This window comes from Neofelis nebulosa, chromosome 7, assembly GCF_028018385.1.
Source record: "Neofelis nebulosa isolate mNeoNeb1 chromosome 7, mNeoNeb1.pri, whole genome shotgun sequence".
Lineage (NCBI taxonomy): Eukaryota > Metazoa > Chordata > Mammalia > Carnivora > Felidae > Neofelis > Neofelis nebulosa.
This window is the reverse complement of record NC_080788.1, coordinates 18,018,517-18,036,328: the sequence shown is the minus strand read 5'-3', so window position 1 is coordinate 18,036,328 and position 17,812 is coordinate 18,018,517. Positions and strand designations below refer to the sequence as shown.

Here is a 17,812-nt window from a genome sequence, read left to right as displayed (position 1 = left end):
CCCCTCTCTGGGGCCCACCTGAAGGTCCTTTACAGAAGTCTGGGTACTGACTCTTCTGTTTGAAAATAATCGCCAACCTTCCCCGACCCAGAAATGGGGCCCTGAAAAGTAATTTCCCTTTTAGCATGAAACTGTTCGGAGCCAAACACACTGCGCCTCCCCGCTGTGTCCATATCTGTGGACAGCTCTATTGGGCCAGGCTCTTCTGTGCCCCCTGCCTCCCGAAAGGCAGGGACAGACCTTTGGAAGAAGACTTCCTGGGACACTTGACTTTGATCAGGACTCAGGGTGAAGTGCCTCACAGACTAGGTGGCTCCTGGCGAGCTCAGGGCCGGACTTAGGTCCCCTTCCCCACTTACCTCCACCACTTGTGCAGTGGGTCCTTCTCGTGAGACTTGCTCAGTCCTCCAAATCCCAGTGGGGTCTACTTTAACACGCCTGACAGACCGGCTTACGTCCTCTACCACGTGTGACTGGGCAAAGCCCCTCGGGCTGGTGACTTCTACCGTGGCTGACACCGGACCCGGGGAAGCGACCTGCCCCGTGCCCTGAGAGGCCCGGCTGGCATCGCCCTCCTCACCGCCGGGGCGGTACAGTTCCTGGGTGGCCCAGCGCTTGAAGCGAAAGCCGGCAGCCGGGGGCTCCTCTGCGGTCTCCCCGTCTGGGCTTCCAGGCGCCGGGCTGTGCCGCCTGGCCAAACTGTCTCGTACCACTGACTCCACGGTTTTCTCGATTTCACTGGCTTCGTCTTTGCTCAGCTCCTCCAGGTCTAACTGATCGGCATCCACGGTTCTCGAGAGGTTGACTTCGGCAACCAAGGTCACGGACCTACCCCCGGAGGTGTGGACTTTCTTTACGTCGACCGAAACGTTCTCGGGCCCGCCCTGACCCTCTCTGGTGAGAGCAGACAGCTCTTCCTTCATGCGCTCCGGAAGGCTCTCTTCCAGCTGCCCGATAACCTCCACCAGCTGGTGTCTGGGCTCCTTGAAGGATCCCTTAATGGACGTGTGGAACTCAGGTGGTATTTTAATCTCCTTCTCAATGACTGTGGGCTCAGCATGAAATTCACCACTTCTAGCTTGTTCCTTCCAGTGAGTATAACCCACCTCCTCCTCCACAGAAGGTTCTGAGATGTCCAACGGCTTCACCACCTTCTCCCCCAGCCCATCATCCGTCTTTATTCTTCTCCGCGTCCCTGGCACGATTTCATCTTGCCAAGAGTACCTGATGGTGGACTCTTCTTCAATGTGGATCTGCCCATACACCGAGCCCTCGTCTCTGTCCTGCCCCGCAGGGTGCTCATCTGGGGTCGACACAAAATAACTCTGCTCTCCCTCTGAGTCACCCGCCTCCATTACTTCTTCGACGTGAGTTACATTCTCTTGGGGCCGCTTGGTCTTTTTATGCTGATTACCTGAGAACATGATGTCTGTTTCTCCATAACCTTCTTGCTCCTCAGCCAGCCCCTTGGAGCCCGGAGACACATCATCAACCTCCTCCACTTCGAAGGGGGTAGAAAACTCCTCCGCCTTCTCACCAGCAACATAGCTCACAGGCTCCTCAATGATCTCCACGTTGACCACCCTTGCCCTCCCCTCTCTTCCTTTCAGACCAAGGTTGATTATGTCTCCTATCATCCGCTCAGCCGATTTTCCTTTCAGGTCCACCTCCTTAACATCCTTGCTCAGAAGATAGTCCAGGCCAGCCTCGTCTGAAATATCCACTTCTTCGGTCAGTTTCGACTCCACGACTATCTCAGTCTTTGTTTTCCTGTCGCCGGGAAGCTCCTTCCTGTCCATGTAAGTGACCTTCGTGTCCGGAAAAGAATTAGCAGATGTCTCTGTATCAGGAGACTGGGTAAACTGCTTCAGGATACTGGACACGATGTTTTCGGCTATGGTTTCGGTCGTGGAGTCGCCCTTCGGGGAGCTGGTGGTGTCGCCGTGGTCCAGCCTGAACCTGGCCTCCCTCTTTTCCATGCCTCTGCCTGCACCGTCACCAGCATCCCCCTGGAGGGGAGTCTGCAAACCTTTCGGGGCCACCCCTGGTGTGCTATCCTGGGAGACTTTTAGACTGATCGGTACCTCTCTTTCTCGAACACTCTTCTCCTTCGCCGACTCCTTCCCTCTCTCCTTTTCCCTCATTTGCTGGCTTTCTCTTTTTCTTGCTTCTTTATCTAACTTTGTCAGCTCTTCCCACCTTAGATTCCTCTCCTCTGAAGCCTTCTCTTTGGAATCAAACACCTTCTCTTCCCACTTTGTTTGGATGGCACCTGGCCTGTTTCTCTCCTGCTCTCTCGTGACATTAGCCCCCGTCTTCTTTTCCACAAGGACGGTTCTCTCACTTGACCACGTGCTTTTGGAAGCACCTGTCGACACATTGTCCCGATAGGGCTTTTGGGCAAGGGTGGGCTCTTTGGCTACATTAGCAGAGGCGGCCTTTGTACCCACGGTTCTCGGTCTTTCGGGGAATGTTTTCGCTGGAGCCTCAGTATCCCTTAAAAGACCGGGCACTGGAGAGAAAGTTCTGATGCTGGCTTGGCTGTTGGCAGATTTTTCCTGAGAGTCGGCAGTTTTGCCGTCAGTTTTCTCCCACCGGGTAGTGGTTAGGGAAGAATATCCCGAGCCTAGGAAGCCACTGCCCACAGCACCTGGGACGGCGGGCCGAGCTCCGGGCTTTGCCGACAGGTGAGAGCGCTGCGCCAGGCTGTGGCTGAAGCTGGCCAGAGGTGCTTTCCGCCTGGGAAACAGATTTCGTTCATTTTCCCTCTGCAGCACCGTGCTGGCATACTGATAGGATGTTTTTCTGAACTCTGCAGAAAACGACAGTCATCATTACCTCTCTCATCTTAAAGGCATCACTACAGGTCAAATCCCATCCCATCATCATAAATACAAACTATTATGGCAGAAAGGGCATTTACAAATGAGCTATTTTCCACCCCCAAATCATTGATTTTGGTAGTTTAAAAAAAACCCGTTACAATAAAATGTAGCGCTATGCACCACAGCACAACACTTTGCTCTCATTGCTGATCTTCAAATATCATCCACCTTCACAAACATCAGCAAACGTGAGCTCGTGCAGGTCGGCACGTGCATTCGAGAAGCTGGGTGCTAGTCTCTGTGGATTAAATTTCACAGTACCGTGATAGTTTGGAAACATGCATTGCTGCTTTGTTGACAGCCTGAGTTTATTTTACTTATTTCCGTGGAGAAGAGAGCTTCATTATTACAAAGTACGAGATCACTCCATGCTAACTGGCAGTCTCTCTCCCCCATTTAATATGCTCTGATTTGTCACTGGTTTCCATGTTGGGCCAACAAGTATTGACGAGGTTAACTTTTTCTAAAGCTCCCTGGCTTCTTCTATTTTTATACTTCTATTTTTTTTCTTTACAAACTGTCCATTTGAAAGGGAGCCAGAGCAGGAAGCTGACCAGTCACCAACACTACGGTCTGTTTTAATGTCCTGATCCTGGGCTCCTTGCTTTGCTCCGGATGGTCCACAGAGGGTGCTTACCCTCGGGGATGTCCAAACTCCAGGTGGGTACCTGCTCTCAGGCACAGCAGCTGGTGGGTTAGAATGTGGTCAAGAGCACTGTCCACCCTGAGAGCGCCCCCTTGTGCCCACCGCACCCCATCCGGCTGAGCCTAGCAAAGCCCACTCTCCACCCTTGATCTCCCTGTCACATCAGCCAAAGCCAGGGGCCTCTTTAGGACAGAGCTCAGGGTACAAGAGAAAGACCAGGCCAGGACATTTTCTCCAAGATTCCTCCTTTCAGGTCAATATACTGATCTTAAACAGAGAAGCCCCAGGGGCGCCTGGGTGGCTCAGTCGGTTAAGCGGCCGACTTCGGCTCAGGTCACAATCTCGCAGTCCGTGAGTTCGAGCCCCGCGTCGGGCTCTGTGCTGACAGCTCAGAGCCTGGAGCCTGTTTCGGATTCTGTGTCTCCCTCTCTCTCTGCCCCTCCCCTGTTCATGCTCTGTCTCTCTGTCTCAAGGATAAATAAACGTTAAAAAAAAAAAAAAAAACAAAACAGAGAAGCCCCAGAAGATGAATCCCTGGGAAACTGCAAGAACCATCTGATCTTTAATTAAGGTTCACCAAGAAATATGGAAGATGACAGACTGGTTTTAGGCTGTCAACCGAGTGTGGGCAAGTGGCCAGAATTATTCTATACAATATTACAAAAGAAACATAAGTGTATTCATAAGTATTGATAAATTCACTATCTAAGAACACATCCGTACATTCATTCAGTGAACAGTTAACTGCGTGTATATCACACAGGACACACAACTATCTGGAAACTCAAAGCCTATTAAAAGAGTTCACAACTGGTCCTCTTTATTCTAATGCTACTTTCTTTTAGCCTAATCCATAACTGCTAAAATAGATTTAGTTTGCAAATACTGTCTCTGTATCCTTTAACAAGCCAGATGAAACAATCAGTGAATGAAACAAGTTAACAGAGGCCCCCAGTAACCCTCCTGCTGAGTTCTCCCTAGGCTCCAAGAACTCAGCTAGTCAAAGATTAGCAAGCCCTGGCCCTCAACTGGTGGTTCTTCTCAAAGTGTGGCCCCAGCCCTTTTCCCCTCTCTCCCTTCTAAGTGATGTGATGGACTTTCAGACTTAAATAGCCTCAAGTAAAAAATCTAAGTGACTGAAGTAAACCTTGAAATCTGGTGAATAACATCTTTGCTTTTTTTCAACCTTACTCTCAAAATCAGTAAGTAAACTTACTGGATATTGTCTAAGACCCAATTCCTACCAGTCACAGACACCTGAAACCAAAATTATTGTTCTGAATCAGTGACCTTTCAAATCTGTGAATTGCCTGCTGTTTTTGAAAAATAAAGATGGAAACTATTGGTTTTTTTTTTTAATATGCCATCTATCCAGACTGGCAGTTAACTAAATATTCTCCTGACAGATGTACCAAATATATGCATTCCCAATTTGCCATGATTTTGAATATGGTAATACTCATGCAGACCGAAACTCTGCTGAATAAGGTATATACTAACATACTGTAAGTAATTTAATCTGCCTTGCTTAGCCAGAAAGCCCTTTAAGATTCTATGTGGCTTTTAAGCTTTTCTTTTTTCCTTTTTAAAGTTATCCTACAGGTTTCTTAGGGCCTTTCTAGTGAACACTAACCTGTTCATTGGTTCCGTAGCTACAGGAAATATGACCTTTATTCTGTAGCTTTTGGCCTCAATCAAGACAGACCTTAGGGCACCCAGTGACACCTGCTACCCATGTCAATCTGAGCTGCCCGGGCCAATGCAGCTCAGTATACAAATGGTATAACCGTTCCCACCTCTGCCCCCATGGGCTAGCGAGTTCCAGAGAGCAGACTACTTGCCGTACAAAGTAATACCTCCTGATACTTGTGTTAAAACTGTAAGATCTACCCTATGACTCAGCAGTAGCACTGCTAGGAATTTCCCCAAGGGATACAGGAGTGCTGATGCATAGGGGCACTTGTACCCCAATGTTTATAGCAGCACTTTCAACAATAGCCAAATTATGGAAAGAGCCTAAATGTCCATCAACTGACGAATGGATACAGAAATTGTGGTTTATATACACAATGGAATACTACGTGGCAATGAGAAAGAATGAAATATGGCTTTTTGTAGCAACATGGATAGAACTGGAAAGTGTTATGCTAAGTGAAATAAGACAGGCAGAGAAAGACAGATACCATATGTTTTCACTCGTATGTGGATCCTAAGAAACTTAACAGAAGACCGGGGGGAGGGGAAGGGGGAAAAAAAAGTTACAGAGAGGGAAGGAGGCAAACCATAAGAGACTCTTAAATACTGAGAACAAACTGAGGGTTGATGGGGGGGGAGGAGGAGGGGGAGGGGTGGTGACACGTATTGAGGAGGGCACGTGTTGGGATGAGCACTGGGTGTTGTATGGAAATCAATTTGATAATAAATTTCATATTGAAAAAAAATCAAAAAATAAAAGGGAAAAAATAAATAAAAAATAAAAAAAGATATATATCCAGAAGTGGAGGGGGGAAACAACCTGTAAGTCTTTGGTCTGTAAAGGGTGTTCCTTCTGAAGGGTATGACAAACAAGTCCACATCCACTGTCTCCTCGCCCTTCACCCTTCCCACCTCTCCATCAGCACCCCCCTCCTCCCCACTCACCACACTGGGTAGGAAACGCCCCCAAAGTATTGGCTAGATGAATAAATGAGCTTACTAAACACTGTCCCATGCATTCACACTTACATTGCTATTTAAACCACAGCCTATCAAATAAAATCTGGCTGGTACTTAAGAGAGGCATGAATGACACTTATCTGAAAAAAAAAAAAAAATCATACCTAATCCCAAATTCTTCCTGACAAATGATGCCTTACTATTTAACCATGGAATCAATCTGTTCATATAGAAAACACCCTAAAATTAAATATTTAGCTTTTCTTATATTTACCTTGTGGCACGTTTTCGATGCGCTCAGTCAAGATCAGTATCTCTGGATTACTTTCTCCTTCTAGTAAGGCTCTGTAAAAATTAAAAAAAAATTCATCAGGAAGTAAAAGAGTGAGAAGTGCTGCTGTAAGCCATAGTATGTAGTATCTGGTCCATGACCACAGTGTCCCAGTGTCACAGGACTTGTGTCTGAAGATACTGCACCACAGGGATCGAAGCCCACCTCAGTGGACCTGGCTGGATAGAGCAATGAACATAATGTGGGGTGAGGGCTACAGACATTCTAGAAAGCCCTTCCAAGCCCAGGACAAGGAAAAGGAGGAGAAGAGAGATGTGGGCCTAGGAGTGGGGATCAGGGGTCTGGCTTGTCTGGGAAGCGGGGACAGGCCCATGCACAGCAGATCTCCCCAGGGCTAAAGGGCCCCAGAATAATCATAACTCCCACAGGGGTCTTTCTGGAGTCACACGTTGGGGGTCGACTAAGAGCAGAGCAAGGACTGACACTGGTTTGTAAATAAGGCAGCCAGAATGCATTTATGTTTTTTACACTGGGTGTCCTGGGGACATCCTGGAGAGAAAAGGGAAAACAAGAGATGGGAAGCGGGCAGGTAGAGGAGGAAAAGGACAGGCTGCAGACCACCTCTCCACCGTGTCATCCAGAGAAGCATCCTGGTCTCTCCTTTAATGAAACAGCAAAAGGCACTTGATTGGGTGATTCCTTTGGCCACATCCAGAAGTCTAAAACTGCAGTGTCTTCAGTAAGCTGTTATTCACGCACACAACTCAGAGCCCTGGGGGAGAACGGGGTGTCAGGCTCTGGGCCCGACACACCCGGCATGCTGGGACAGGTCAGCACCGGGACGACAGTCACTCAGAGAGACCCCGAGGACGCTGGCCGCTGCGGCCACAACAGTTGTCTTGGTTGCTAGGGCAATGTGTGAAGTCACTAATGTCAGTTCCAAGAAACACACTGTATATGGCAAAGGGCAACCAGAAGCTGGTCCCACTTGGAAATACTGATATTACCAGTGAGAGCTGGGCACAAAAACGGAGGAGAGATGCCAGATCCGAGCAGGGACTCAGTGGTTCAGGCAAACCAGCGCCAAGTTCCATTTCCACTGATTCAAATGTGGTGATCCCCGTAAGTGCGAGAACCCCGTGGGCAGGTGGGGGATGGCCAAGGAAGAGCCCCCCTCCCTCTTCAGAGGAAAAAAGCAAAGACAAGGGCGAATGGGATCCCACTCAAGGTGTACGCGGCAGGGGAGGGGGTCTGCCACCGAAGCAGGGACTGAGGTACACACTCAGGAAGATGAGGGGCCCAGTCCAGAGCCCCAGCCCGTCCACTCGGGGCAGAAGCCAGGAAAAGGGACACCAACCCGTTAATCCCACATCCTCATGACCAAGCGTTTTAGGTTCCAGGAGGAGTCCGGGTCAGCAGAGAACTCAGTGACAAGGCAGGGCAGGGGGCTGGGTGTGTTCGGGGATAAAGAAAATCCCCTGGGGGATAGAAATAGCTTCCCCCATCCCTCAAAGAGAATGCTTTTGTTCCTCTCTCAGGAAATCCAAGCGGTCACCAAACTCTGACTGAGTTCAGGACCCTGAGGGGGAGGCTATGGTTACCGAGGAGCAGGCACCAGTCACCTGAGGGGGTCTGTGTGGTCACGTGCTGGTCACCGGCCCTGGCTAAGTCTGGGCACCGAGCGTGGCTCTGACCCTCATGAAGCCCTCCTAGCACCCCCCATCCCGCCCCACACAGGGCCAACAATAAGCATCCGGCTCAGAGGTACGAGCACTGGAGTGCGGGCAGAGTGTCTTGTCCAAAGGCACACAGCTCACCAGTGGGGAGGGTCAATGCAGCCCAGGCGCCCATCATCCCTGCAAGCTGCTTAGACCTTCCTGCCACGCCTAAGACATCAGTATTTCACACACATTTTCAAAAGAACAAATCCTGCAGACAGACCCTCCAGAACGTATCAATGAAAGCATATTCAACATCTTCTGGTGACTTCCATCAAAACGCCCCTCCAGGGCTCTCCCACAATGAAGCTTCTTCTGGGGAAGAACTCAGTCGTCCTCTCAATGGCTGGCTCCCGGAAGGCAAAGCGATGTGTCACCTTCTCCGCCTGAGTGTCCAGCGCAGAGTCTTACAGGCACAGTTAAGGGACTGTCATTTAATTCACACCTTAATTAACAGACACCCCTCCTGACACACACAGAGTCCTGCCCTGTGCCAACGCAGCTCACAGGACTCAAAGGACAGAGGCACAAACAAACTCTGCCGAGGAGACGCCAGAAATTTCCTCAAAAGCTCTAAAAAGAACATTTTTAGGGAACAGACTCCTACAACTTTAAGAAAAGGGTAGAGCGTTCTCTGGTTATTTCGAGAGCATTGGAGGAAAACGGCCGCCAAGCCGTGGTGACTGTGAGAAATGCCAACCCCCTGAATCACGAGCTATTAGTGAACATTTTATACAGCCCCGCAGGCTGGCAGCCTGTTAGAGCAGGAAAATAAGCAAACATGTGCAGGAAAACCAAGTCCCTGGCCTCATTAAGGAGTCCGAGACAAATCCATAGTGTGTAAGTGAGCTATAATGTGGCCTCTGGCCAGGCTCCAGGCCCTAATAGACCCCACTGGTCATCAGAGCCAGGCCCACGGTGGGGGCTCTCTGGCCGGGATAGATTATCCTAATGCAATTACAGGGCATGTCCGCTATGATTCCTCACTGGGGGCACAAGGCACGCCTCTGTCCGCAATAAGTGCGGACAAGAGTGAGGGAAGAGGGACAGCTGGAAGATGTTTCCAGAAGTGATGCCAGTGGAGCCTAGTGGGATGGTTCACAAAGTGCTTCCTGGCTAAGTGCGGGGGGGGGGGGCGGGGGCGGTGAGGGGAGGCAAAGGGGACAGAGCCGGGGAAGGAGCCTCAGAACTGCCTCCCTGGCCTCTAAGATCCAGAGAGGGTAGGGGGCTGCCTGCCACGCTGACTGGACTCAGGGCTGGGTGCAGGAGAGGGAGGCGGAGACAGAGGACAACATGACCATCCGCACTGGCAAGGCTCCGCCCCACACTACAGGTGTTTTGTGGAAGGTCACACTAGGGCCATGCTGCTTCTGGTCATTCCCTCTGTGCTCAGTGCTAAATCACGTATCAAAGGTCCATCCATCTGTTCTAGAGACTAGAAAAAAAAAAAATCAAATGATCGACAGAGGGGCCAAGATTACTAATAAAACAGAGAAAGGAAGGAAGCATAGGGAGTGGTTGATGGAGAAACTTCCAGAGTCGGGCTGTGTGGATTCAAATCCTGGGCCTGCCACTTCCTCATTCTGTGACCTTGGGCAAGCTACTCAAACCCTCTGTGACTCACTTTCCCCATTTCAGAAACAGGCAGCATTCACCAGTGTGTGGTGCCGGTAAACTGGAAAATTCTCACAACAACGGCGGTCACAGAACAGGTGCTCAGTAAATGTTCACAATCGTCATCATCTTCTACTGACCTGAGAAGACAGCTAATTTTCAGTTAACTGAAGCAGCCCAAGAGGGGAAGAGTTTCTGGATAACCTACGATCCTGGTTAATGAAGGGTAACCCGTTTCTTCAGTGACGTGGGGAAGGCTAGCAACCAAACATAAGGGTCCATCCCTTCTGTCTCCTCTCCCCGAAACTACAAGACATCATGAACTTCAAAGATCTCACCTAATAACTGGCTAAGTCTCAGCCACGTGGTTTAGTTTTATGACACGTGGTTATAAGTTTTCAAAAGAGTAGGATTTAATTTAGAAAAACTAAATGTATTCCTCCAAGAGCTTGAGAAATTCCAAAGGACTGTTTTTCCTTTGAACTGGAGCACGCAAAGGGATAGGTAATCCTAAAAAAATAATACAGCAACCAAAAATATCATTACGACGATGAACTTGCCAATGGCAGGAATTATCTGTATTGCTTTATTAGCGGTCCAAACCCAGAGACTGAATATTTATTTCCCCCATTTGAAACACGCTGTCTCTGCTGCCATTACAAAGAGGAAACAGGAAGCTCGCACGTCCCCGCTGTGCAGACATACAAAGAACATGTTTTGACTTTGACGTTGTTATTTCCAACCTAACCTTTTAAAAAGGACTTTGCCTGACAGATCGCAGGCAGCAAATCTTTGCATTACATGTTCATATGTAAAGCAAGACTCCCTTCAGTATTTTTCTTCTGAAAAATCGTCTGGCCCTGCTTTCCATTTCTCCAAGCGACATTTAGAACAAGTGTTATACATTTCACCCCCAAAACCTAAAACACAAAGCATCGTTTTATATTTTGAGGGAGAAAGTATCACCTGACCCCGCAGATTAGAAAGCCAGGACGGGACTCTTGCAGTTTTGTGGTTTCTGGACTCCATTTCACCCCTAAGTGTTTTTTTTTTTCATTCTATTTTCTAATCGCTTATTCCTGATGACTGGGTTCTGTTCTCTTTTTGTGTGTGTGTGGGGGGGGGCAGGGCAAGGAGACTATTTTCTAGCTGCGTTTATGCAAGCTCTCAATCTGAAGTTTTGGGACCAGGTCTTCGTGTCAGCAGTGCGGGGGGGTCTGGGGTGCCGTGGGCTCTGGACAGCATCACTGGCCCCTGGTTTTCATGGAGCCTGAACAAGCAGCTGCTTCACAGAGAAGGCTCGCTGCCAAGGTCTCGTCTGCAAGAGCACGTAATGAGCGGCGCCCTTCTCCCACGCTCCTGGGCTCCCCCCAGCCAGGCTCCGGCGCCTTGGTCAGCCTACGCAGAGGCTCCCTCGGTCACCCATGTCAGGTCCTCTCTACCTGAATCGCCAGTGACCGGAGACCTCCTGAGGCCTCCCCGCACCCACAACACCACACATCCCCCCACCCCCCGCAACCTCGGCACGCAGTCGTCCTGCCCTTTAGCTGCCAGCGGCCACCTCCCTGTCCCCTGCTTGTGCAGATTCCACCTCAGTGGCCTCCAGTCGGGGCCCCTCCATCTGCCCTCTTCCCAGGCCTCTGCTCACTCACCTTGCATTCTCCTTCCTCCACCTGTTTTCTGATCAGACTCTTCCACCTGGAGCTCCTTCGGAGTCCTTCCTGTCAGCCCACTTCCTACTGCCGACTTTCCCAGCCCTTCAAGGCCAGCTCAAATCTCACATCTCTTGAAAATCTCTCCTGCCAACCTCGGCTGGCAGCTCTCTGTCCCTCCTCTGAACCATCTTTATCTGACCCTGTTAGCTGGCAGTAAACGGTCTACAGTGTTTTCTTGGCACACGTGCTCTTTTATCACCTTGTTTGGCTTTTCACCTAAGGGGACTGGTCCCTCCCCACATGCCACCCCCCACTTCCTGCCTCCCCTCTCTCCTTACATGTCTGATCGAATCTCCACCATCCTTCAAAATCCAGATCAGTCTCACCTCCCTCCTGAAGCCCTCCCTGATTCTCAGAACTCCCTTCTGATCTCCAGATGCCTCGCAGTTGTGCGTCTTGTAGGGCGTTTCTTGTTTCCTACACAGTGCAGGAGGCGACCTACATCCACGCAGCCTCATCCACCGCACGTGACCCTCAGCACCAAGCCACTGGCTATATGTCTGTGGCCCGTCTGAGCAGGCACAGCGCCCTGCCTGCCAGCATCTCTGGAGCAGCCAGAAGGCAGACCCCACCCACAAAACATGGCCTCACAGGGGTGGCTCTTGCCCATCCATCACACACACAGCCCTCCATGCCAGGCCCCCAAAACCAATCTGCCCAAATTCCCAGCATTGCCACAGATGCCACGCTAGCTCCGTCCTCAGATCCTCGCCCAGGCTGGCCCTTCTGCCCGGAAGCCCTTCCCACACGATCTTCCTGGAACCCCGTGGCTGCGTGCCTCATCCATGATGCCCCCATAGCACCCGGCAACCAGTAAGCCTGCCCTTCATTTGCCTCATCTCTAGGCTACTGTGAGACAGGCTTAATGCCTTCAGGATGTCCTCAGGCTGCTCTGCAAGCAGTGATGTGCACACGAATCACCTGGGATCTCGTCATGAGGCCGACCTGGACCAGGAGGTCTGGAATGGGCCGGAGATTCTGCATTTCCCACAGGCTTGAGATGATGCCAACCCTGTCGGTCTGCACCCATGCTTCTCTACCCCAGCTGCACCTGACGGTCCTCCTCGGAGCTGTAAAACCACCAGACCTGGGCCCATCCTGGGCCAGGTTAACTGGAATATCTAGGACTGGGCCCAGGGGCCGAAGCTTCATCAGGGTCTCCAGATGACCCCCAAGTACAGATGGAGCTAAGAACCACACCCTGTCCCGTTTGAGCATCTCTCCTCCAGCCGCTCAGCTGCCAGTGTAACAAACACACTCACAGTCACGGATCTGGCAGACAAGCACCTCCAGCCCCAGACAACTTCACTGGTGACAGGTAGAGGAGAGTGAGCACAGGTCCCCGTGCCAGCCCACCTTCTCCGGTGCTTGCCCTGGTCTTAGCACCGGCCAGCCCCACAGGAGGAGAGGGCTCATTCTCACACTCACCCACCAGGTGAGACACCACTACCTTCCCTGGCCACCAAATGGCCCACTAGGCTTGCTGAAATCCTCCAGCCTTAGACTCCTGGGTTTGCTTTGTTCTAATTTTATTACCTTATTAAACCTGTGTCTTTGTTTATAAACTCTAAGTCTACATTTAATTATAAATTATGCAATTTTGTTATTAGTATTTCTTTTTCGCAGTGAAGGGCCAGATATCTGGGTTCAGAAGTGTTGGTGACACTTGAGAGCCGGCCTCCGCAGAGCTGGCAAATTCCAGCTGTACTGGGATGTGCTGCTGACTTTAAGGAGCCACAACCCCTTCTCTTCCACATTAGATGCTTAGTCAGAATGGTGGCTATCAACTCTGGGCACTGCACGGAACACCTGGGACAAATGTATATGATCTCAGTCATGAGAGGAAAGCAATGCCAGCCACACTGTCAGCCACCCTCGGCCCCTCCAGACAGGGCTGGTAAGAAGTCACACTGCAGGGGGCCCTAGGCCCTGGTCCCCAAGAGGCTGACAGTCTCTGCTGCACTCAGTGGGGCAGGGTGTGGAAGGAGGGTCAACTTCCTCAAAGACAGTGGGTCAAGACTTACAAAGATCAAACGGGCACTTGTGAAAGGGTCAGAAGAACAAAAGGGCACTAACGCAAATGTGAAGTCTGATACCTGGCCTAGAATTTGGGCAGCGAGGTAAAATCCTACAAGAGTCACATATGACAAGGGTTTTTCTGCAGGACACCCAACAGCTATAATAATGCTAGAATTTTGGCTCATACAAAGAAAGGGATTATATTCAACTGCCTGTATGTCTTTTAGATCTGTGGGCGCCTCCCAGACTAAATCCTGAGCCCTGGGAAGCAGGGAGGCCTGCAAGCAGTTCTCACCAGTGGTGTATCTGCAACCAGGCAAGGCCAGGCCCAGGCTCATCATTTTCCCCGTGCAAACTTGGACTTCAAAGAGACACACAGTGAAATCAATCACCTGCTTTCCGTATGTCCTGCTGCCACCTAAATTCCTACGGGGTAGCCAAGTCAACCCTTAAATGGGTTAGAGAAATGCCAGCAACAGACAGAAACAGTACACTGGGCCCCTGCCGACCGTCACACTGCTGGGACGACCCACATCTGCTCCAGGTCAGTGCAAGTTCAGGGTACCTCCTCGCTATCTCAATCCGTGGGACTCAAGGGAGGGTGACCCCTTGTTCCAAGCCCCAGAGCACTTTGTCCCCCTGACCAGGGACAAACACGTGGCCCAAGAGAGCCAGAGAGCTGGGCCCAGGAGTTCTGGTGGGATGGATGTGAAAGAGCCCCTTCCTCCGACCTCCAGGTCAAAGCCTGGCACTGCCTGGGGCCCATCCTGCCGCAGCGTGGGCAGAGCCAAGAAGGAAGAGACCAGAGCAAGTGGCAGGGACAGTCACCATCAAACCTCACCAGGGCACTCGGACCTACTGTGCCTGAAACTAGGCACTTCTTCAGTTAAGCGAGTAATAAACACTGTTCTTGGCTTGAGCCAGTCTGAGAAGGCCTTCTGTCACTTGTAAGTGAAGAAAATCCTGACTAATGCTTCCTTCCCCCTGAATAAAGCCCGTTTTGAAGTTTTCCTTATTAGTAAACCCAGATTCTCTCACGCAGCATTTGTTTGAACACCCTACCAATTTAATTTTGCAATCGTTCATCCCAGGGGGTCTCCAAGGACAATGTGGGAGATGGAGCTTGAGAACGGACAGGCTGGCAGTCGCCTCCTCCACCCTCTGTCCGCATCTGGACTACCACGGCCTCTGCAGCGCTCAGCCACAGCACGGCTTTCAGAGGGAGGGGCGCAGCAAAGCCCCCACTGGCTTGCCCCCCCTTCCATTCAGCTGCTGGGCCCTAGGCAGACCTCACCCCCTAGTGGCTGCCTTGGGCCCAGGCCAGGGGCTGCCCCGCTGCCTGCTCCCTCTTCACTGATGGTACCAAGGGCCTCGATGAGAGGGTGGCTGAGGCGAGTCCTTCCAGACAATACAGACAGTGAGGCTGGCCCGAGGCTGCATTAGGCTACTAATGTACATCAAAGCTACCCAGGCCATTTGGATATTCTGAGAGCAAAATCATGATCAGAAGACTGTGGACTGTGCAGCCCACAGGGAGTGCTGAACTAGGCCTGCCTCTGCCCTGGCTCTGTCTCTAATCAAGCGAGTGGACCCTGGTCCCCTCCTTTTCCTCTCCAGGTTGAACTCTCCCAATCTGTTAGCAGTGATGTTGTCAAAGGATGGCACTTATGACCGTGTCTTCTACTCACTTGCCAAGGCAGATTTTCCAGAGCTCGTTCACACCCGCAATCAATTTATGCTCCGACATATCCTGGAAGTGAAGCGGTGGAGGTGGGGGGGGTGGCTACCAGGCCCCTCTCTCCCGCACCTGGGAAAGAGGTGAGGAATATCTACCCACCCAGAGAGGGAGACTGTGGAATAGTGAACAGCCACAAAGGGCTTGCTCGATAATGTTGGTTGCCATCATCATCCTCACAAGCGGGGATCCAGGGTCTCCTAAAGTGCTTCCACTGTAAGTGTCTGAGATCTGGGCCCCTCTGTACCCAGTCCTCATTGAGCATGAAAGCTGCAGGAAATATGGGGCACCACCCCAACCAAAGACTGCTTACCATGGGGAGCGGGAGGGGAAAGGAACGCCAAGGGAAGCATTGCTCTGCTGGCCCACAGGCAGTTCCAGGGGCCCCAGGCTATGTTCTCTGCCCACCCAGCGTCCAGCCCCTTTGAGGGCTTTGACACCTTTTAATCTGGGTTGCTCACCCCCCCGATTCAAGTCAACATCTCCATAAACAAAGCCAAGTGCCTAAAGTAGCATGCTCATCTGCTGGCAGAAATGCAGCTCCTCAAGGCCAAAGCTGTGGGGAGTAGAATCAGAGCCCTGAGATTTGAACAGTGCAACAGGCACGTGGACTTGGGAGTTTCTGGGTCTGAGTCCTGACCCCCTACATTCTAGCTCCATAACTTCCCTGAGTGAAGTTTGTCCCTCTGTAAATGCAGGAGCTAATTCCTAGGATCTAAGGAGCTGACACATGTAAAACTCTTCCCTGGGGCCCAGGACACGCAGATGCCGGGCAAGGGTATGAATTCTGCCATTCCCATCACTGGGGGGGTGGGGGGGGGGGAGTTGGCTTGGTGATCTAAGTGAGGCCCCGCTCTTCCTCCTCTCTAGCCCTGGACTCCAGGGCTGGCCACGCCAGGGTTTGCCCTCTGATTATCACGGAGCCTCATGGACTCTGGAGGCTACGGGGGATCTCTAGCTTCGCCAAGGCAACCTCTTCGCACAGCATCCTTACCGATATGTTGCCACCTCCCGGCTGAGGCCAGTCTTCACCTGCACAAGCTCCTGATAGTCCCGCAACCTGTCCGCCATGGCCAAGGTGAGGGCCGCCTTCTCATCCTCCAGGCAGGTAATCACTCTCTAAAGAGAACAAAGGGCTTTTAGATCACAGGACTAGAGCTTTGCTTGGTCAAACTGAAGGTACCAACAGTTCAAGACACACACACACACACACACACACACACACACACACACACACTTCTAGGCTTCTTAAAGATGCAGTCATTGTCAGGGCATTTTTATATTTTGACTTTTAAATACAGTATTTCTTCCACATTAAAGTTTTTTTAAATTTTTTTTAATGTTTATTTTTGAGAGAGAGAGGGAGAGTATGCGCAAGTGAGCAGGGGAGGGGCAGAGAGAGGGGGAGACACAGAATCTGAAGAGGCTCCAGGTTCTGAGCAGTCAGCACAGAGCCCGACGCAGGACTCAAACTCACGGGGTGTGAGATCATGACCTGAGCTGAAGTCAGATGCTTCACCGACTGAGCCACCCAGGCATCCCCACATGAAAGTTGTTTTGTATTGCACATGGACGATTTTGATAGGACACTGGCTCCTCTGCTCCTACTTTCTAATAATAATGAATGCTTAGGAGTCTCTTAAAGAATCTCTGCTTAGGAAACTCAGCACATCAAACCAGTCTACGAAGATGCTATTGAAAGTAAGCCCAGACCAGAGAGCAGGGGGTTTACAACATCAAAAACAGAAGTCACTCAGATGTGAAACAGAATTTTCTCCGTACTCATGATTTCCCCAACAATAAGCAGGTACACTGACAGAGCTCTGTGTTTCACCTAGAAAAGCTACTTTACAATCATCTGGGGAGAAAGCTACATTGATGAGACAGAAATATCTTCTAGGCATAAATGTCAATTCAGAACGGGATATAAATCTTCTGACTGTACTTGTAGCACAGAGTCATAAGCACTCTCTCTGCACATGCTCACATCATCCTCGAAGCCCTTATGCTGGTTCCACTCACACCTGGTGATTACATCTATCCTTCTCTCCCCCTGGCTGGGAGACACTGACGGGCTTGGTCTGCCACGTTGGGCATCCCCCTCCTCTAGAAAAATGCCCACTCCCTCTACGTTGCACAGTACACAACTGGTGAGTTGGACTGGAAATGATCAAGATAATAGTACCTCCTCAAGATGTGGTTTTAGTTGGTTTTTTTTTTTTTAATGTTTATTTTTGAGAGACAGAGCACAAGAAGGGAGGGGCAGAGAGAAAGAGGGAGACACAGAATCCGAAGCAGGCTCCAGGCTCTGAGCTGTCAGCACAGAGCCCGATGCGGGGCTTGAACTCACAAACCGTGAGATCATGACCTGAGCTGAAGTCAGATGCTTAACCAACTGAGCTCCCCCCCGCACCGGGCACCCCAAGTTGTGCTATTTTACATCGACAATACCTTTTAGTTAATAAATACAATGGCTCCATCAGTGCCATTTTATAGCTTTGCATTACTCTGAAGTGTAGTTTTTGCGTAATAT

The 17,812-nt window shown here is 50.7% G+C and overlaps 1 protein-coding gene across 1 annotated transcript in view; it reads right to left on the bottom strand.

Moving 5' to 3' along the window:
* The window catches only part of SYNM (synemin), a 28,365-nt gene that overhangs the window by 3,835 nt on the left and 6,718 nt on the right, over window positions 1-17,812 (bottom strand). Inside the window, exons 2-4 of the mRNA XM_058736720.1 lie at window positions 16,274-16,398; window positions 6,461-6,531; window positions 360-2,812 (exon numbers count right to left, since the gene is read on the bottom strand). Of these exons, the coding sequence (XP_058592703.1) occupies window positions 360-2,812; window positions 6,461-6,531; window positions 16,274-16,398 (2,649 nt within the window). The remainder of the gene's footprint in view (window positions 1-359; window positions 2,813-6,460; window positions 6,532-16,273; window positions 16,399-17,812) is intronic.